This window comes from Anarhichas minor, unplaced genomic scaffold (assembly GCF_050575085.1).
Source record: "Anarhichas minor isolate MPS153535 unplaced genomic scaffold, ASM5057508v1 ptg000015l, whole genome shotgun sequence".
In the NCBI taxonomy this organism is placed as follows: domain Eukaryota; kingdom Metazoa; phylum Chordata; class Actinopteri; order Perciformes; family Anarhichadidae; genus Anarhichas; species Anarhichas minor.
The window spans coordinates 1,676,751-1,698,330 of NW_027466461.1; the positions used below are offsets into that span (position 1 = coordinate 1,676,751).

The 21,580-nt window shown below is 43.6% G+C and overlaps 1 protein-coding gene across 1 annotated transcript; it reads right to left on the bottom strand.

Annotated features, from left to right (window-relative positions):
- Positions 1 to 1,442: 1,442 nt before the first annotated feature.
- Positions 1,443 to 21,341, bottom strand: fbxo38 (F-box protein 38). The gene is made up of 21 exons (XM_076092077.1): positions 21,202 to 21,341; positions 19,631 to 19,851; positions 19,001 to 19,134; positions 16,416 to 16,579; positions 15,484 to 15,649; positions 15,036 to 15,311; positions 14,415 to 14,508; positions 13,882 to 14,012; positions 13,522 to 13,692; positions 13,210 to 13,352; positions 12,558 to 12,771; positions 11,223 to 11,417; positions 10,933 to 11,088; positions 9,943 to 10,674; positions 8,161 to 8,261; positions 7,353 to 7,455; positions 5,887 to 6,053; positions 4,931 to 5,076; positions 4,566 to 4,669; positions 3,612 to 3,725; positions 1,443 to 3,483 (listed from the first exon to the last, which is right to left on the bottom strand). The coding sequence occupies exons 2-21, from the start codon at positions 19,762 to 19,764 to the stop codon at positions 3,305 to 3,307; spliced, it is 3,624 nt and encodes a 1,207-aa protein (XP_075948192.1). The 5' UTR covers positions 19,765 to 19,851; positions 21,202 to 21,341; the 3' UTR covers positions 1,443 to 3,304.
- Positions 21,342 to 21,580: the final 239 nt, after the last annotated feature.

Genomic DNA, 21,580 nt, shown 5'->3' on the forward strand with positions numbered 1-21,580 from the left:
TCTGTTTACATTGACTGACAGCAGCAGAGGAATCGGATTCACAGAAACGTGTGCGTGTGTGTGTGTGTGAGAGAGACACACAGAGACAGAGAGGGTGACTCCATCTTCTCTACAACTTGTCAAAGCAGGAAGAGCAGAGATTAGTGGCGCCAGAATTAGCAGTGTGTGTACAGGTAGATCTACAGCTGCTTTGTGTCAGCTCCACTCTGCTCTGGAAGCTTCAGCATGAACAGACAAGAGGCTCAAAGCAGTTCAAAGATGGGACTTTCAGCAGTTTGACATTCAAACACTCAATAACATTTCTATCAGGGAAGGCATCACACGTGAACAAGGATGCAGATATTTGATTTGATATGAAGACGCTGGTGTTAGATTAGAACTATTAGAACTATTTAAAGGCAAATAAGCCTAGCAGCCAGTCAAAGAGCCCCTATAGCTCCTCTGCTCTCAGACAATAATCCAGCAGCCTTTATGCTCAATTGAAGTGTGAGAACACATTTTACTCACCCTCTTGTGAAATATATTTATTTAATATAACGAATTGATTGGATACGATATTATCACGATACTTAGGTCACGATACGATATTATCACGATACTGCGATATTCTGAGTATTGCGATAACATAGGCCTATATTGCGATTTATTACTTTTTCAACTTCAAATGATGTCCCCAAAGGAAAACTGTGTCAACATGTTTTATCTAACAAGATAAAGTTTTCAGTCTGTTCTTCTCACTTCAATCATTTTTATTGCAGCAAAATATGATTGTCAAGCAGACAGACTGACCAACAATGTCATAAATGTTGCATGAACCTGACAAACTGAACTGTTTGTATTACTACATAGTCCAACTTAACTAAATGCAAACGTGTGGACTCAGTATATGAACTATAACTTATATAAGTAGGATATAAGAGTTATATAACTCAGTATAACTTGCGTGGACGTCGAGGGCAGAGACAGTTATGCGCTGCACTCTCCCCATGAGCCTGGCTACTGTTGGCAGATTTAACCCCGTTGTGAGGCCAGATGTCTCTATCTTTGTTTTGACCTTCCTACCAATCACACTGACCCGGGATCTTTGCTGACCTCACCAGAAAACAACTCAGCACCATCTAGTGGACTGAAAAAGCAATCGATTTGATTTTTCTAGTAAATTTGTTTTTTAAAATAGTTTATATAATAAAAGATCGATACTTGGCGTCCGTGTAGCGATACAATATCGCTACGCAAAATATCACGATACTATGCTGTATAGATTTTTCCCCCCACCCCTAGAGCCAATATATAACATGGAAATGATCTGTTGCATACATGATACATAATTGATTCACTAATATCTGTGAGATCAAGTTTATCTTGTCTACAACAAGGGACACACAACAACAAGGGGGAAATCCAACAATAAAGAGGACATGAAAGAACAAAGAGGACAAGAGTTCTTTTTGGTTATTTTATTTTTCAATGTGAAATAGTCTTGTTCTTTCATTATAAACATATAAACACCATGGAAGCATATTGTCATCCATGACATCTGTACAGTCTATACACAAACAGAAGGCTGAACTCATCCTATTCAGTCCATTCAACCTGCAAAAAGAATTTCCAGCTCCTTTGATAGTGAACATTCACAGTCAGTTCATGATGAAGGTGGTCCTCTTTGTGAAGCCAAACCTTTAACATATTTGAGGAATACCTGATACATGGTGAACAGTCAGTCCTGCCCGCTGCTTTACAGTCCTTCAGGACAGAGCTGTCCACAGACATGAAGCTACAGGAAGAAACTATCCCTAGCAAGGAAAATAAATTCTGAAAATGAAAAACAAAAACAGTTTGGTGGTTCAGTTCATGTTACTTCCTTTAGACAAGAGAGGTTAAGGGTAGACCAGAAAGAACTTTAGACCTAGGAGTATCACCACCTGACACAATAGTTTCATTCTAGCAGTGTGATTACACACAGACCGGACAAGACAAGACTCAGTGAAGCACCAGTTCTTAAAGTCACACCAACTACATTTCATCACTTGTTTCATCAGTTTCAAACTTTAGGTATTGCACATTAGATTGTTGGGTGAATAATTGTTATCTTTGTTTGCAGTATTGTTCCAATTCCTCCACTATGACACCTTTGTGTCAGATAGAATCAGCTGTGTCCTAGTGATACATACTGTACGAGTACATGTATGACATCACTGACCCATCCCTCTTTGACAATCCCTGTAGGGAGATGGGAATAAGAACTAAACCCACAACTCTGAGAACATCAGAAGTCCAATGAAAAAGCTCTAAATATTAACAATGTCAGGATTCTGCCTGTATTCTCATAATTCACCCCCCCCCCTCAGAATTCATACTCATTTCAGAACTCAAAAATCGTATTCCCACGGTGGTCATGGTCCATACCTGTTTTTATGTGCGTGTGTGTATATATATATATATAATAATAATATATATGGACACAGGGCTTATTGATCTTACCAGAGCATTTTGTTGGGTCATTGGGAAAGGTCAGAACTGACCGTTCTGTCAACGCTGCATAGTCTGCGCCAACTACAGCGTCTCAACATGACAAAGCCATGCAGGCCATGTTATATTTGCACAGAAGTGTTGGGATCGGTCAGGCTGGAGGAGTGACGACATGTTTCCCTGGCAGTGGAGCCTTAAGTCTGTATCTAAGAGGCCCGTCATGCAAAGAGGACTGAGACTTGGTACGAGAATCTACCGCAGGAAAGTTAATCAGCAACTCATCCATTGGTCAGCTCCACATGGACGGAACACCTCGCTCTCTTTTCCATCTAGTGCTTGTGGTAAAATGCAAAGCCATGCCACACACTGTCCACCATCCAGAGTCACCAACTCTCCTGCATGTTAAAGGAAACCAAGAACTTAAAACTGAATTAAAAAGCATATCTTCTTTGACATTTCTGTCTAAGGCCATTTCTGTCTGTGACTGGTCACAAGTGTGGTGCAGAGGTAGGCAGACTTTGGCAGACGACGGGTGAAAGATCAGACAAAGAGCATAACCCTTCTCTGCATGGTAGACAAGCAGCTGTGCAGACGCCTGGGGTTATGCCGTCAATACTGGCCAACAGGACTATAGTAGAGATATACTATTTGAGAATGTACGGTTCTAGGGCGGTCATACAGGCTTTAAGATTTTGCTCAAATATTAAGAAAATCACTGTCAGATATATGCTGTGAACCTCATCCAAACAGACTTTACATCTCTAGGTCTCTTTTCCAAAGCAGAGTGCGTCAGTCAGGAGCTCAGGCAACGCTGCAGGACCATCATCTGTTCTGTCTAGATGTAGTCATCATCCACAGGTTCTCCTGGTGTATCACAGTGATGGAGGAAGAGCACCACCACCCTCTGAAACACTCCTCTTTTGCTTTGTCGGCGCTCTGAGATCTCCTCCCCGATGGTCTCCATGCAGATGTCAGCTGACAGCTGGCCTTTACGCCTGGGTGCGTAGATGGTGGCTTTCACACAACAGAGAGAAAACAGTTCAAGTGCTTATATAATCAGGTTCTGTCTGTTACAGGGACAATGGTAATGACGTTTAGTGAGTGTCCTCTGATAGCACGGGTGAATGATTGACTGCACTCACTGCTTTCATCGTCCTCAAAGTCGTAGCGAGCGTAGCTGTTGGGATCAGCTGCTCTCAGAGTCCTCAGCCAGGGGAAGTCTGTTATCATGCTGTAGGGAGCACCATCCACCAGTCCTGAACAATGACATCATAGAAGACAGTCACCTTTAAGGGCTCTGAACACATCCATTCAACTGGTTGTTTGAACAGAAGCCATACATTCTTCTTCATCCTCTCTTCCACAGGATGCATCCGGAGGATTTTCAGCTTCACAGTTTCTCTACATCATTGATTAATGCACTGTGGGCAGAACACACTGCATCGTCTCTGAACTCCAGCACAGAGAGTTCATATTGTGTGAACACAGTAGGACTTGGGCGACTGGATGAATATATCAGCTATCGTAGATTGACATAGTACATCGGTAATTGTTTTTGGGCAATTATTTGGGCGACGTTTGTCATTTTATTCTGCTGATTTAACGGTGTTCCTCTGAAGAACAAGAGCAGCTCAGAGAGCAGAGACAGCCAGCATATTCTCACATCTAACTGTGTGAAAAAAGAGTTGCCGATTGTTGGAAAGACCAGCAGTGATGGTTTTGGTGGGTTCCATTTGGTTTCCTAAAGATCTTTACCATACAGGAAGTGAAGCACACTTGGCAGAGCCTCAACCAGGAGCCTGATGAGGCTTCAGCAAGTCATTAGCTGCAAAGGATTTCCACCACATAATACATATTGTCACACCTTTCAAGCTTACTCTAGCATGCAATACAAAACAGCTTTCATTGTTGACATTAGTCATTAAATCAGTGCCTGAGTTTCAGCACTTGTTACAGTGTGCTGGTCCTTAAAGAGGGCTCCACACATGATCTAAATGTGTTACTGGCTACAAAGCAGGACAATGTTTTACGTGCATGTCTATCTTCAGGAGACAACTACACATCTTTGTCGTTTAATGAAGATGCAACTGTGTTACCCTCCAGTGTATAGATGTCCCGGCCCCAGGGGTACGTGGGATACTTCTTCACATCCTCTTCTGTCCTGGTGGCCTCTGGGAAGAACTCGTACTTGATCAACTCTCTGAGACACAAAGAGTTCAGTTTAACTTTGCATTTATTAGACTGGCTGTTATACATTTTTGAAGAAGATATTGAGAGGTGGTTGGCACTCGGTTGTCCAACATGGGTCAACCGAGTGCCCCTGTCTCCTGGATGGTTGGTCATTCTGGTTCATCAAACCATGTTCAGTCTCTCAGGATTAACATGCAGGACAAGATGTGTTCAATCAAAAGGGTGAAGGTCAGAAAGGGATTGATTTCTGATGATCAGAGATATTACTCACTGGCTGATGTTGGCTATTGTGTCCATCCAGCTGCGAATGCGAACCTTGTTGCGTATATTGGGAGGGTTGCTGAACTCGTGCACGATAGCGATGTGATAGGGATAGGGCCCCTGGAAGAGCTGACGCTCCAATGCTACCGAGTCGATCTGAAGAGAGAGCAGTAAAGAGATGTAGAGTAGAGCGGGAGTAGCAGAACAATGTCTACATCATGGGATGTGTTTTCCACCTCTGCTATGTATGGAAGAGGTGTTGTATTAACTTCTTCCTGCATGACATGGATCTACCAACTAAAGCAGCAACAAATCTAACTGGCTGAAAACTTAAACCGGCTAAATTGTTTGAGACTTATTTCAAAATAATGGCCATGAGGCACATGCAGACATTTGAACGTGCCTTCGCAGCATTCAAATGTAAATGTATAGATCTATTGACGCTGCAGTATTAGAGTTTGGTACAAACTACATTTTAAAAATATATCAGCGTAGCAACAGCTTTTCTCCTGTGATGCCAATCCAAAGCTTGTTGCATTGAAATTTAATTCATTCAAATGCTGAAACCGCATTTGCCGTATTTAGTGTAAAACTATAATTTGATGTGTATTGGGGTCTGAGTGTTCTCATGCCTGTTGAACAGTAGATGGGACATGTCTGTAGTACACTGTAGATGAGTACCATGGATGTATTAGAGGAACTGGAGGACATCCAGTCACTTGAATGAGAAGCCAAAGATTCCACCCGTTACATTTCCCCGCTCTGCCCATAGACTTTACATTGAGATGATGAGACACACTTTAAGATGACTTTACGAACATAAAACCTTCATGTTTACGAACTCATACTAGACAGAGCAATAACTAAGCTGAGCGATGGAGAGTGGCCACCCAGACCAACTGCGCTGCATCCAGCTCTCTTAACACATCCATGGTTAGGATTCGGTTTCTGTCACAGATTACCAACCTGGTGCATAGGGCGCATGTAGATGATGCGGTTCCTCTCAGGAGGCATTCTCAGTATCTGATCCAGGACCTGCTCCATGTCCAGCTTCTTACACTGAGCGTAATCAAACCGGTTCACTATGGGTGCACTTTCTACCCGCAGCTGTTTCAACACTCGACATCTGGTGGCTACAGAGAGAGGGAGGACACAAGCAGACACTGACTGAAGGCTTTCTGACTTTGTTATTAGAACTCAACATAAGGCTTGATGGGGGTTTCAAACTGTACCACATTGAAGACCAGCCATGAACATGTACTCTCCCCATGTTTACCTCATTTATATCAACACAGGTTAGGGACATTAGATACGTCTGTTAAACTGACATTACAACGGTTAGCTGCCAGGTTCACTCTTCATATCCCACATGAGCATCATTTCTATTGGTAACCGTGGTCCTATTGGAAGCTTCGTTCAATAACTCACTCTTTTAAGGTTCTTTTATGGCGATGAGTTAGTCAGTCATCAGTCAGTGTATCCATTGGATTTAAATTGTTGTGAACATTAATTACGTTTTTGGTAACCAATATCATCACTAGAATAACAAGAAAGTTCCCCAAGACCCAAGCAGCTCGGGACCAAAGGCACCGGAGCTCAATTGTTAAATATTCACAAACTGACACTAACGATGTTGTAGCTAGCACACAGACTTTTACATAAGGTTCAGAATCCTACCATTAAAGTGGCAATAGACTTTGTTTTGCTTTAACTTATCACTATGCAGTAAATGTTAATGACACAATGTAGTGGCTATAGAATAATGACACCGTCAGCATTTAGAGCGGTTAGCCTTGCTTCACTTTGCAGTTGTGTCTGCCACACAGGTCCTGTGCATGAAGCTCAGTAGTTGTGTGGGTTGCATTGAGGGAGAGACTGGGTGCTGTTGACAGCAGAGCCGTGGACTGAAATGATTTACAATATAATGCATTTGAATGCATTTCTTGTTTTTTCCCTGATGGTCTGAAGAAGTTGCTAAATTTGCCACTAGTAGTAGGCAGTGAGGAACATGGAGAGCAATCCAGTGGTCTTTGCCACTTGGAAACGCTAGGTTGAAAAGGTGTCTATGGCCACTTTAAATGCAGCGCTGTATAAAAGGACTGAGTGGACACACAGCATCTGAATGTGTGATGTACAGCTAGTGTTCTGTGAAGCAGAACTAGTCGGTATACATGTTGTTATGACTGAAGTATATTGACCCTTTCAGGTGGTTGGGTAGACTCTTCTACTACCTACCTCGCCAATTCAACATTTGTACTTTGGACAGTTTGTGATGCAACTTTAAAAAATAGTCATTTGTGGAAAATAATAATCAAAGTAAAAATGGTACCATTTCCTCCAAGAGGTTTACGTTTAAGATTATTAGCATCTTTCTAATGCAAAAACAAAAGTGAGAAAAACATGCACACGAGTCATCATAGTCAGTGTGTTACCATGAATGAACATCATCTTGGGGCAGTCTTTGAGGACCAGGTCAGTGATCCCACAGTTGGTCAGAGTGATGCCCACCAGGTTCTTACTCTTCAGAGACAAAATCTGCATGAGCAAAAGCATCTCACTATGTCAATTATACGAACAAAGGATACACAGTACACAACATGTGCATCCTGGCTCAATGGAGCTCACATGACACTGCTTCTGCTGACTAAAGGCATTTAAAAACAGAGCAACCAATCAATGCTGGCTGTTCCTGCCTATGGGGCATGAATGTATGTTAGTCGTGATGGGCAGGTGGAACCTTGCATGGTAGCTCCTGTCATCAGTGTAAGAGTGGATGTGAATGGGTGAATGATGACATGGAGTGTTAAAGAGCTTTGAGTGGTCACTAGAAAAGAGAAATACAAGTACAGTCCATGTACCATTGATTCCATTGTTAAGACTTCTGACCTAAAGTCTCTCCCTCTCAGCCCCAACTGCAACACTTTGGCTCCCCCAGGGGATGAAAACTATTTCGAAAATCTTGTCCATCTTTGTCACAGGTTTCCTATGAGAACTGTATTACATACGATGTACAGTGCACATACATGCAGAACATATTCACCATTAACCAACAACACCTTTTAACTGTGATCAACAGTGACGATAAGACTATAATGTCTCAGTGAAAACAAATGTCTACAGATATGATTGTGTGTGTGTGTGTGTGTGTGTGTGTGTGTGTGTGTGTGTGTGTGTGTGTGTGTGTGTGTGTGTGTGTGTGTGTGTGTGTGTGTGTGTGTGTACGTGTGTGTGTGTGTGTACCTGCACGTGGTCGTCCTCAGTGACTGGGTCTGAGGTGCTGGTTGATTTGTCAGCCATTCGTTTCCTCCTCACTGCTACTCGAGGCCTGGCTCTGGACAGCTCTTAACAACATAGGCGGCAAAAATATCACCTTCAACATTAGAAACGTAAGCAGCACTGTCCAACTAACAGCTGAGGGCAACTTTCAATGCAGCAGAACCAGATCTAACACATTCTTCTTCCTTGTCAAAAGCAGACACCTAAATTACCCACAAGGCAACTCAACTGCAGACAGTTCCGTGGTACATTCGGGTGCGTTATGCTATTACTGTAGCAGCCAACGTAGCCTCAAGCAGAGATGAGGAGCGAGCGACAGCCGTCTGGTTTTCAAACCGGTCTTCAGACCTAACCAACACTGACTCAAGTGGCATCACTTGAGAGAGCTCCCTCTGGATACACTAAAGCCTTTACACCACGTTTTTCCACATATGCAGAGCAACTGTCCAACACTACCTTCAGTGGAGCTTCCCTTACAGCAACTACTGGCTCAAGGTAGCACTAAAATATGACTTTATGGCAATACCACTCACAATTAATGTGCGTACATGACGAATATATATATATATGTTTGTAGAGATATTTAAATCATTTAGGATATACACAGTGGTATTACTTTAGCTAAACATTTATGAGACGTATGTCTTATTTGCATAACAGAGCATTGGCACTGCCATAGTCTTTAAACCATATTACAATGGGTCATGTAACACACAGGACACAGATTTAAAAATATGGTTGCATCATCTGCATCTGCTTATGGAGTTATCCTCCAAAGACACATTTCACACCAAATTGTTTTTTGCCATGTGTAAATTTCCAGACCTGTCTATTTAGTATACCTCGACATATGACCGGTAACATTTTGTAGTGGGTAGGGAGGCCCAAGACTAACCTTTAGAGACGCACAGATACCAGTATCAGTCAGATACAGACTCACAGCTGGATCGGATGTCGGCGACAATGGGCAGATCTGGTATTGGATGCCATTATTTTAATAAATAATTCATTATATATCCATCTTTGTATGCATTGGTTACATTTAGTTTTACAATGTTAGGAACACTGTTGGAGCCTGATGTTGCCTTACACATAAACAAATGATCCCAGTCTCTTCCCCACAGCGAGGTCTACAGACTATCAATCAAACACTGGTACTGGATCGGTACCTGGTATGGGCTGATACCCAAAGCCCAGGTACCGCTATCTGTACAGACAAAGTGAAGTCGATGCATCCTCACTAACCTTCTTCCATAATGTGTTGATTTGATTCCGTTGATTTCCCAAAACATGAACACTGTATGTATACCCCCTTCACTTAAAACTCCTTTAAACCATGCTCACTGTTTACTGGAACTCATAACCACTTGTTTGGTCACACATTTTGTCTGTGTAGTCTTTGTGTGGACTATGTCACAGTGGTAGTTCTTGGATATTCTGGTGAATATGAGAGGTCTAGTCCCCCCCTTTTTACTTTTTCATGCTCGTCCTGATCTAAACATCAATGTCCCGATAGGACAGAGATCTTTAAATGGTGAGTTGGATATAAATGTCTGTCAGTTATACGTTTTGTCTCCGTCTTTAGAGGGGGAAATGAAATTACTGGCTGCACAACTACCACTTCACTGAGCTCGATGTGCACTAACATGAAACCATAGGCCCGAGCTTTTGCACGAAAACAAAGGTTTCCCTCCCCAAGTGCTGGTTAGTGGACATTGACTAAATGTGTTCTGTGCCTGTTCTTACCTTCCTCAGATATCAGGGACACAGAGGACATACGAGTGCAGGATCGGGTCAAAGGCCGTCTAGGAACAAAGTCCTCGTCTCTGGCCTGACCCTGCTGTGAATGGTAAAAGTTGGCAGAGGCTGATCCAGGAGGGGCAGGTTGTCTCTCTCCCTGTCCAGTCAGCTGTGCTGGTCTCCTAGAAGCATGGTTTACAGCAGCACCCCTGGGCTCCAGACTGTCTGCACAGGCAGGACCGGAGCTCTGCCTCAGCCCAGTCTCTCTTGTGGAACTGTCCCCAGACTGTGCACCAGAGGGGCCTTCTGTGCTGTCATTAGTCCTGCCAGTTCCTGTCGCTCTGTCAGTGGTTGTGGTTGCTCTGTGGCTGGTCCCCACCACCAGCCTCCCACATCCACCCACCGGCCTGGATGTGGCTGCTCCAACCCTGCCCACCGATCCAGTCACTGGCCTCACCCCAGTCCTTGCTGCTACCCCAGCACTCCCAGCGCCCCGTACTGGACCACTGTCAGCCCCAGGTCTTGCAGCAGTCTCCACAGCCTCAGTGGCAAATCCTTTCACGCTAGTCCTCCTGCTGTTTTCAGCAGCAGCCTTCATGTCGGCCTTGATCTGTTCACTGGTCACCTGACAGCTCTTCTCACAGCTGCTTTCCAACACCCGAGTCTTTGTCTGTTCTACCGAGACCGCCACTGATGCAGCCACATTGTTGCCCCGCCTCAGAGGAGTCTTTCCTTTACCTGGAAACACACACACTTATGTTACACTGGTGAGCTGAACCGAGCTCTTGTGCTTTTCATAGTCTTTACGTACGTGTGTGTGTGTGTGTGTGTGTGTGTGTGAGCACACTATTGAACAAGAAAGGAGCGACGTTATACTCGCACATAGGCCCTCATACTGTAGCTGTTGTGTTTCTGACCCCCCGTCTACAGTGCACCCACAACCCAATAAGACATGTTGTGAGTGGCTGCTGGATGCGTTCTGTGTTGTGTGGACACCTTCTGCACAGGAAGTTGGCTGCTGCAAACAGGAAGCTGGCATTAGCCTTGAAACCAGGCCTTCCTCTTCCTCACTGTCGGAGTCTGAGATGACCAGCGGGGGCTTCGGAACAGTGGCACCAGCTGGTCTGCACTGCTGGACTAAACCACTGGGACCTGGGGGGGTGGGGGTGTATCAGCAGACAACAATAAATAAGGAGAGATTATCAAATGGGGAGTAAGAGTGTAGGAGCAAACACATTTTTTGTCTTAACCTCTGCTTATTCTAAAAGAAAAGAGCAGCTCCTAACCTGCTTGCTCCTCATCAGGAGGTTGTGGTGCTCCAGCTGGACAACTGGGCCCTGGAGCCACATCAGCCCCTTCAGCTCTCACCTCCCCTTCTGCTCCTTTCAGCTCTATCTGAGGCCCAGCCTCCATGCTCTCCTGCTCCAACATCACCTCCTCCTCCCCCTCTTCCTCTTCCATCCCATTTACCTCCACTGGTGCTGTGAAAACAAACTTAAACTTTATTTTTTATCAAATCATAAAGCCTCTGCCTTTAACCCATCCTAAGCATTCGGAGAAAAGGGCTCGTGTGATGGGCCTAGAGCAGTGGTTCTCAACTGGTCTGGCTGCGGGACCCACCACCACCCCTTAATGACAAGCCACGACTATATTGAAGAAGTCTAGTAGTAACGTCTCTGTGTAGTCAACTGCCGCCAAATCAAATAAAGAAAATACACATCAATTATATTTTAACAATTATTATTCGCAGTTTTCAAATTGAACTGGATGGATTATAAATAATACATAGAAATACATGAATAAATGTTCTTCTCATTTCAAGTAAAATAACAGCTGGATTAAAGAATAAATTGCGTAACGAAATTCATTTTAGAAAAGTTATTTTCACTGAAATGCCCTGCAGCTTTAAATTCAGTTCATTCAGGGTGAAGTGAAGAAGCCACAATATTATATTTTTCTCATCTTCTAAAAAGAGAATTTAGTGTTGGAGGAATTCACCTCTATGAGTCTGTCCAGTCAGAGTCTAATGACTCTGGTCTCTCTGGCCATTTCTCTCTTTTGAAAATCGTCCTATGATTTGACTTTCACAACTCAACAGTCCTGCTCTGCTGTCTATATCCTCGTCTCTCCCCCGTGTGTCACGGTGTGTGTACATCTCACTCAGGTCAGGAAACTTGTCAGAATACCCATATTTGATTGGCTGAGCTGCAACACGTGATGTGATTCACAACACATTGGTCGGTGTTTTTCCTAAACCGCTGAACAAGTGCCGTAAATGCTGGAATAATTCCGCTGCATAAAAAAGGCCCTTCAAAATAAAATCACAACATTTTTTTTTTGTCAGGCAAAGGCCCGCGACCCACTGAAAACGGGTCCGCGACCCATTTTTGGGTCACGACCCACCAGTTGAGAATCACTGGCCTAGAGAGCAACTTTGGGTTCAGGGTTCAAGTTTCCCAGACAGGATTCAGGTGTGCTTCTTTTTGCAAAACTGCAATATTTCCCCTTGCTATGTTTCTATGGAAAATGTGAAAAATGAAGGGTTGGAAATACTTTAGAAGCCAAGATCCATGATGTTGATTGCTGCTGCTCCGCTGACTAAGAATGCAGATGGGACTTGCCGTTGTTCTGCTGCTGCTGCCGTCTTTGGTTGTTGATGTTGTTGTTGTTGACGACGACGACAGGTGGAGGAGCAGGAGGCAGGTTGGCCTCATTGTTGTTGTGGTGGTGATGGTTGTTGTTGTTGTCATTGTCATTGTTGGAGTTTTGGTTGCTGACCAGTGCTGAGGACACACCAATACCAGTTCCTGCACTCAGGCCCACCCTGGCACAGCCCTGTCACACACACATGATATGCAGAATATGCATCAACACATATCCTAACTTTATTACGCAGACTAGGCATCAGCCACATATTAACGACCCACATCCTCTACTGTTGTTTTTAAGTAGAACATTCAGTGTCTCTGCTAATAATGACATCAACTCAGTTATGGAGACTCAGTAAAATAGTTCTGTTGATACTAAGTGGGCACACAACAGAACTGATCAGGCACTCACGAGACAATGGCGGCGGGTAAAGACAAAGTTTATGAGTTGAAGTGCGAGCAAGCGTTTCAATTATCCTGGAAACCTGGATTCTGGAGTTTAGTTGGATGACTTTAGAGGAAGTGGGCGAAACTCCAGATTCAACTTTTCCTTGAAGCAAAATGCGGTCAGCATATGCGAGATAAATACAAGCGATGGTTGACGTTGCTGTGAGTGTCTGAATACCTTGGGGGGTTCTCTAAACATCTGGTCCAGACAGATAAACTCCAGACTGGGCAGTAACTCTATGAACTGGGAGAAGGATTCCAGTTTGATAGCATGACAGCGAACCAGAGTGAGATCAACGAGGCGACTCCATCTGGACTGATCTGAGGACAGAAACAAACAGGCAGAACATGACTAGTTGCTTATCAAGCACCCTTATTATTATTATTATTATTATTATTATTATTATAATATAGAGAAAGGGACATATGGACATTAATATTCAGGCCATGTGTGGCAGAAGCTAGGAGAGTGATGGCGAGTGTGTTTTACCTGTGATCCAGTGGTGAGGGTTATGCAGGTGAGGACAGTTGTAGATGAGCAGGTATTTAATATTAGTGAACACCTCGTTCACCACCTTTATCCCGATATCTGTGATGATGCCGGGGTTCTCAATGACATCAGCCAGACCGTACTTCACCAGCTCCGAATGACTCAGCTTACCTGCATTTATCAAACACAAGGCCGTACATTGTTTTGAACACACCTGTAAACCAAAGTGAGACTGTGAAAGCAAAACAAGCCACACGCTGTCACGGCTGGTACAGAAAAGTGGATCAAGTACAGGAGGATTGCTCATTTCTGTCGGGAAGGAAACATGCCTGGTGGACATATTTCACAGAAGGAACTAACATTGCAGCAGGAACTCATCCACGTATCCCAGATGAAGTGTCTCAAACTGAGGAAACTCTAGTTCAGCCATTTTGAGAGCTGAGAAGACTCCGTCTTTAGTCAGTGAAGGCTGGATGCGCAGCTCATGAAGCCTGTTAAACACACAGACATCATGAAGTAAGTATCTGTGTTGGTCCTACTAGGCTGACAACATCTTCTGCTGTCAAGTTAAGAACACCTGGCTGAATGCTGAGCTTTCTCTCATGAATGTTGTTTGTTTACAAGACTAAATGTTATAGAATATGGATAGCAAGATAATGCTGTGGTAAGTATTCTGACAATACTGCCCGCATATATTGTTGACACAAACTGCCCATGAGGCCTTAACGAGCTCACATACTGCAAGTATCATTCTTACTTACTACATGTTTACTCTTTACTCTGTTCAGTGACTGAACAGTGTCTCCAACATTTGCCCACAAGATGAACCCCTTTGCTTTTGCTTTAAACATGGACCCTCAGTTAGTTTCAGGAATTGATGACTGGCTGTGCACCTGCGAGCAGCGGTGATGATGAGGTAGCCCAAGTCCACTTCCAGAGCGTTCTTACAGGCTCCAAACACAATGGTGTGGAGGTTCCGAAATCCTCCTGGGGGTACACATACACAGTATCACAAAGAACAAACACTTAATCAAAGGAGTTGGCTTTATAGGCAAAGAAATGAAATCACAATTGGTATGTAGCGATGCACTGATCAGAACCCGCCACATCAATCTCATAAATACGGGTTTTTTGTCCGGTCAAATTTACTGGAGGTCAACCGATAGATTTTTAAACAGGCCGATATTATGATTGATTGGAGCAGGAAAAAATCAGGAGAGGAATAATCGGCCGATACCACTAGCTAAACGTGAGAGCAGTCACAGCAGTATTTGAGGAAAATCACAGACGATGAAAATATGCAATCAGGTCGTTTTGAAAAAACCCGATTGCATATTTTCATCGATGATGCTCAGCAGTGAAACTTAATATCACACTACGATTGTTAAACTTTGTAATTAATCTTCGATTCACATGCGTGCAAACCACAGGGGGGGGGGGGGGGGGGTCGGTGCGGATCTACTATGGTCTGTTACATTACTAACTGGAACAGGACAAACGCATCATCTCCTCACCTGACCGCCAACTGTCCTCCACCACATGTTGGATCAGCCCTCCCAGGAAGGGAACTCTCACCAACTCCAGCTGCTCCAGGTTCCGGGCTGATGCTAACCCAGTAACCAGGGGAACATATTTGAGGGAGTTGGTTGGTCCTGCACAGTTCCGCATGACAAAGGTTCTCAGGCTCACACACAGAAAGTCCTTAAACGGCTGTGGTTTGGTGAGACGGACCCATTTCAGATAAAGGTGGCGAAGCATGGACACACAGGGGATCTCTGGGACATTCACACCTGTGAGAAACAATCACCATGTGATGTTCACCAATTCAGCTGTGCAGGTCTACAAATTAGTAGTGACACAGCAAGGCCCCCCAACAGGACCACTGATCACCCATGCACTAAGAGGATGGAGCTGCTTTACATCCAGTACTGAGGATTGGTTATCTGTTGTGGTCCTACTCACCCACTAGATGCAGCGTCTGGATCTTTGCAGTTATGGGGATGGTCAGTTTGTTCTCAGCAGGAATGGGAAACGCTCCGTTACGGTTACGGAACTTTCCCAGTATATGAACCTGGGGCATGTAGTTCCATATGGCTTCCACCAGCTCCAGATGGGATGTCTCCACCCCCTGAAATAGGCTCAAATAAGGTTATTTGATCATAATTCATGGTCCACTTACTAGCTTTTTTCCCTCAACCTTATCTTGCAGTTTTCATAAGTAGATAGTGTGTGTTAAGCTGTAATGGCCATAGTTGAATCAAATTTTGAAAAAAAATGCACGGATATTTGAATGAATTCATTTGAATCCCACCCTGTTATGGTTATAAGTGATGGAATCACTGCTCTCTGGCAGGAGGCTGCGGTCCACATAATGACTGCTGCTGTCCTAATCAATAAGAATACAGCTCTTCCACTTCAAAAGAAACATGCATTTTATGCATTTCTACTTTATTTTATGTTTCATGACTTTTGCATTGGGTGTATTGTTTTGCACCAAATCACCAAGAGGAACTTCTTGTATGTGCAAACCTACTTGGCAGTAAAAGTGATTGTGAACCTCGTTATGTTGTTTACAAGTTGGATAGCTCAATAAGAAGGCAACGAAGTCACTGACTGAATGGACCAACAAACTCAAGAGGAGCTACAGTGCATCCGTTACTACAAGAAGGCTGATCTCACTACAGGCTAGAGGATGATCACAAGCCTGTGGTTCAAGGACTGAGCTGTTATATGCCACAGAAAACCAAGAGTATGCAGCTTTGTAATCAAGAAACACAAGAGCACAACCACAGAGGAGGAACCAATCAGTGGTACGGCTGTTAGTTGGATTGAAAACGGTGATGTAGAAGTGCACCTTGCTGCAGTAGGATATCGTTCTCACACAACTTACTGACCAGTATATTGGGACAGGCTTGTAGTGCCTCCAGGACTCCGGGTATACTGAAGGCCTCGTAGCCTCGGACTCGTCTCCTCTCCAGGTATCGAGGGTGGAGGCCGTATAGCTGCTCCAGATCTGGCATTTTCTTCAAAAGGAGCAGAAAGCTGCCGTCTGTAAAGCCTAACACAGAAAACACAAGAAACTCAATCAGATTGGTTTCACAATACGTGTAGTGCTTTTCACAAAGGCCTCAGCTTTGCACTCAAGAATCAAAAACACCTCTGAAATAAGCTGCTGATGTACGCAAGTAGTAAATACACTCATCAGTACGACACCGTCACCCCCTGCTCTACAACATCAACTCATCCTCACCATCTGACCCCAGAGAGCTGCTCCACAGCCAGTGGTCAACCTCCCCAAAGCCCCTTCCACACATATGCACTGCAACCCTGAACCTATGGAGACATCCCTCAGAGGAGCTGCATGTGAGAACACACATGTTGGCATCCTTTGGACCGGACACTAAACACCCTTTACCCTGTGTAGTTGTGTGAATAGAGCAATCATATGTATACAACCAATGTGTTTTTGATTCAGTGTAAAATACAAGTAAACATCCTGCATTAAAACCAATACATAAGTAAAAGGAGTATTAGTATCAAAATATACTTAAAGTAAGGAAAGTAAACCTATACTCATTATGTTGTCTGACCAATTTCAAATCACAGATTTGTGGTAGGCCTACATCACTGGATTATAGTTATTGATCGACTGTGTTCTCTCTGGATTTTGGATTATTCTCAGCTCTCAGCCACTGCTTACAACGCTCTGCATTCTTTTCTGGCAACCGATAATAACTCACTCCACAACCATGTAGTTCACACTTTGACTCCTTAAACCCGCTTACATGCTACTTGACACCCCAATAACACACTTTTTGCAGCCAAACAACTCCTCCTCCGGGATCACGCGTAGAGCCCACAGATTACCACAGCTCTGTCTCTCTGGTCATGGACCACCGATTTCACAATTATTTGCACTTTTCTACTGCATTGACCGTCTAGTTTCATGAAAAGATTATCTTTCCAGCAGTGAAGAACTAGTTTATTAGTTGATTTGTATTTTGTATTAAATATCTGAATCTGCAAAGTAGTCCAACTTGTAACTAATTCCTTAAACAAATGCAGAGAGGTTAAAAGTACAATATTTGCCTCTGAGATGTAGTGGACTAGTCATATCAAGTTACATGAAATGGAAATAACCAAGTGAAGTACAAGTACCTCAAAATTGCACTACAGTTACACATTTCTGTGCCAATAAAAATAAGCCAACCAATAAAAGAATGACTTTTGCTCATGCAATAAACGGATTTTCTCTGACTTCAACATCATAATTCTGTTCAAACCGTCACACAACAATATGAATTTTAAGCGACTGATCTCGTGCTGGGCAATATAACAATATTAGTCTGGTGATAGGAGACTAGAGATCCTCTGAGATTGAGAGTGTGGTTTTAAAGGCTGCATTACAGTAAGGTGATGGTACTTTATTCATTTACCAGACCGTTCTAGCGGCTCCATTATTTGCCTTTACCCACATAGTCATTATATCCACATCACTGATGATTATCTACCAAAGATCTATTTTGTGAAAGCACCAACAGTCAACCCTACAATATCGTCAAAAACATTGTGAGCTTTGATTTTCTCCATATGGCCTAGCCCTACATTAATCCATTTGCTCTCACAGCATGGTGCCCTGTTTGACAAGTGGAGTTGGAGTAAAACAACCATGACGATGATCGTGTGGCGGTGTAATGCATGGAACACTTCATGTTGGCCTCGGAGTTTAGTTTTGTCCAAACAGAGTATTTCCAGTAGGTGACAACACGTCTGACACAGACAAACTGCTGTTGTGTGCTACATGTGTGAAAAGGACACTCCAAACATGTCCTGACACGATTGTCCACAGTTCAGGTTTCCCCAAACCACTTCCCTCTTCTGTTTCTGCAGTGGCTAGCGGCTTCCTGCTGTGGCTCACATCCAGCTCAAGACTAATGAACCACTAAGTCTTTGTCTAAACACTCTGGCAAGACCATGATGCTCTTCTGCCTCTGGACGACTGGCCGTCCCCCCACCCAGAGGACCCTGTGATCTCATCACAGTGAAAGCTCTTCTCTGTTCTGGTCCTATGGACTTGCATTTATATAGAGCCTTTCTAGTCTTCTGACCACTCAAAGTGCGGCACACTACATGTCAACCCCATTCATACGCACATTCATACATGGCAGAGGCTGCCATGCAAGGTGCCAACCTGCCCGTCAGGATCTAAACTAATCATTCACACACCGATGGCCCAGCCTTAGGGAGCCTTTGGGGTTCACTTTCTTGCCCAAGGACACTTCAACCCGGACTGGAGGAGCCAGAGATCAAACTACCGATTAGCAGATGACCAGCTCTACCTCTAATCCCCCACTGAAGTCAGGAGAGCAGAGTCCCTGCCCGTCTTTCACCACAGGCTGAAAAGCACCTTTTTAGACTGCACCTCCACCAGAACACGGAACATGCGTGTTTGCTAGGGACGCCCTGGTTGTGCCCTTACCTGAAGGCATATACTCCCACCAGCGACCAGCACATAGATCCACTACCTTGACCACTCGCAGGTACAGAGTCACAGCTTCCCGAAGCTTTCTGGACAGACACTCCATACACATGATGTCCTTCATGGGAAGGTACCTACAAAACAAAACATGGTTCAAATTTTCAGAACCTCTTGCATCGTAGGGTTGGGTCAATGTCTAACTCTTATTTCTGTAAAGTCAACCATGGTAGGTTTGGATCATATGACGATACATACCCTGAGATGATACACATTTGTCAACAGTCAGAGATTTGATAATACTGTTAATACTTTAGTAGCTGTCCCTCTAATATCTCTGGGTTTATTAGACTACTGTGGCAGTGTTGCAAATCAATAAGCAGGACAGCTGTATGATTTTTGCATCAATGTGATGAAGTACCTTGACTTTTCAGGTATATTAGACAATTATATTCAAATAAAGGGAAAATTACAACTGTGATGTCCTTACTTGTTTCACCCATGGTGCTGACATCCTACTCATGGTAATGTTCATGCAGGTTGAATGACAATAAAAACACATACATATTGTAGAACCTCACCCGGCCCTAGAGTCAAATGTAAAGTATGACGTGGAGGTGGAGGGCAGTGTACCTGAATATGTGACAGAGGACTTCATGGGACAGCTCATTGATGTAGTCTTTGGGCTCACTAGGTCTCAGGACCAGCTCCCCTCCACAGCTGCCCACTACAGGCTGGAGTTTAGAGGCCTTCTTCCTCGGACCCATCACTTGTGTGTCACTGCCCAGGCTTATACACACACACTCTTCCTCCCTCCTGCAGGAGGCTCTATTTCCCAAGCATGAACCTTAATTCTGGACACAACATCACAGAGGAAGACAGGTTAATGGGAGAGAGGGAAGAGGATACAGAGACAGGGGCCGCTTGGCATTGGCCTTATTTCATCATGTGTCATCGCTCCTCAGGTGACCTGGAAATTGATCTGGTCTGCCATCATGAAAGATGTCTCAACTATTTTTTTCTGCCGGGAAGAGGCATAAGCGTGAACATCCTTCATGGAAATCTTTCATCAGACAGACACACTCCATATCGTATACCTTTCATACCCCATATTTGAATTATCTGTTGAAGGAATCTCAACATTTGATGCTCAAAATCCACGTGGGTTGGGGAGAACTATACATTTTTAAATGAGATATATTTATTACATACATCATTTCTACTTACCCTCAAACATTTAGGTCACTAAATAAGTTTGGCACTCATCATAACCTGCATCATTAAATTAATTTGCTAACAGAATATCAATAAATGCCAACGCAAACATTGAATACATAAAGAACACCTCGTCAGTTGCCGGACACTGAACTTTGTTTACCAGCTACTCAGTAACTTGATGTACTTTATATCTAGGCAGATTTCCTGTGAAACAGTTTGTGTCATAATAACATTAAACACGAAGGGATTTGAGAAGCTCATCTTACGGACGAAAATGTGTGTGTGTGTTCATACTAAGCAACGGTAGCATCAGTGCTGAGAGTCTATGTTACACATTTCTAATGATCCCTCGTCAGTTAGTAAAGATACAGTACAAACGCACTGGACGCTTCGTGAATGCACGTAACGTCAGCAGGCGTATCTGTCGAACGTTTCAGCAGTTGCACATGTCAACGAGAGTTTGGTTAGCACGAGCTACTTGGTGGAAGTTCTAAGCCTTAGGTGGTCACTCACGTAACTTTCCAGATGCTTCCTTTCAAGGCTACTGTGTGTCGGGGAAATCTAAAAGGAAAACAGCTCCCCAACGACGGTGCTAAGGTAACACTGTATAGTAAATGCATGTCACTTCCGCTTGGAAGCTTTCAGCAAAACCACAAAAAAACATAAACAACATTATATGTGGTTGTTAGCCAACTGACGAACAGCAGTACATCTGTTCACAAACAAGTGAACGTTACACGTTTACTTACAATGTGAGAACTACTTTAAAACAGAAGAAGCCCCGTTAGTCCACACCTGTCACACACGTTTTACGTTATCATGCTGTAAAGTTTAACCTGGTCTTTGTCAAAGCTAGCTTACTTGTTAGCATAGCTGCAGCGAACATTCTATACAGAGACAAAACCACTAAACTAAACAATACAGCAAGCACACTGACTAAAACTGCATGGCTTCTAACAAGGCCTTTAGTAATGGTGCTAACCTACCGGCATTTTTGGATTAAAGCCGCTGTGTTGTTGCTCTTCAGCCATCCTGTGACTACAGCAGATTTGCTAAAGAGTTGCGCTCTATCAGTTATTCTTCTTCTTTTCTTCTTCTTCGTTGTGCTAATTAACGGTGTTGGCGGACCGCAAACCAACGTAAAATGTGCATGCCGCCATCTACTGTATCGGAGTGTCTGGATTCATGACAAATGTTCCCTGAAGTATATGTAAACGATGAAACCTCGATGAAAACCAACGTTAGTCATGGAGTTCCACAAGGTTCTGTGCTTGGATCAATCTTGTTCACCTTATATATGCTTCCTTTAGGCAATGTTATCAGAAAACACTTTCATTGTTATGCAGATGATACTCAATTATATCT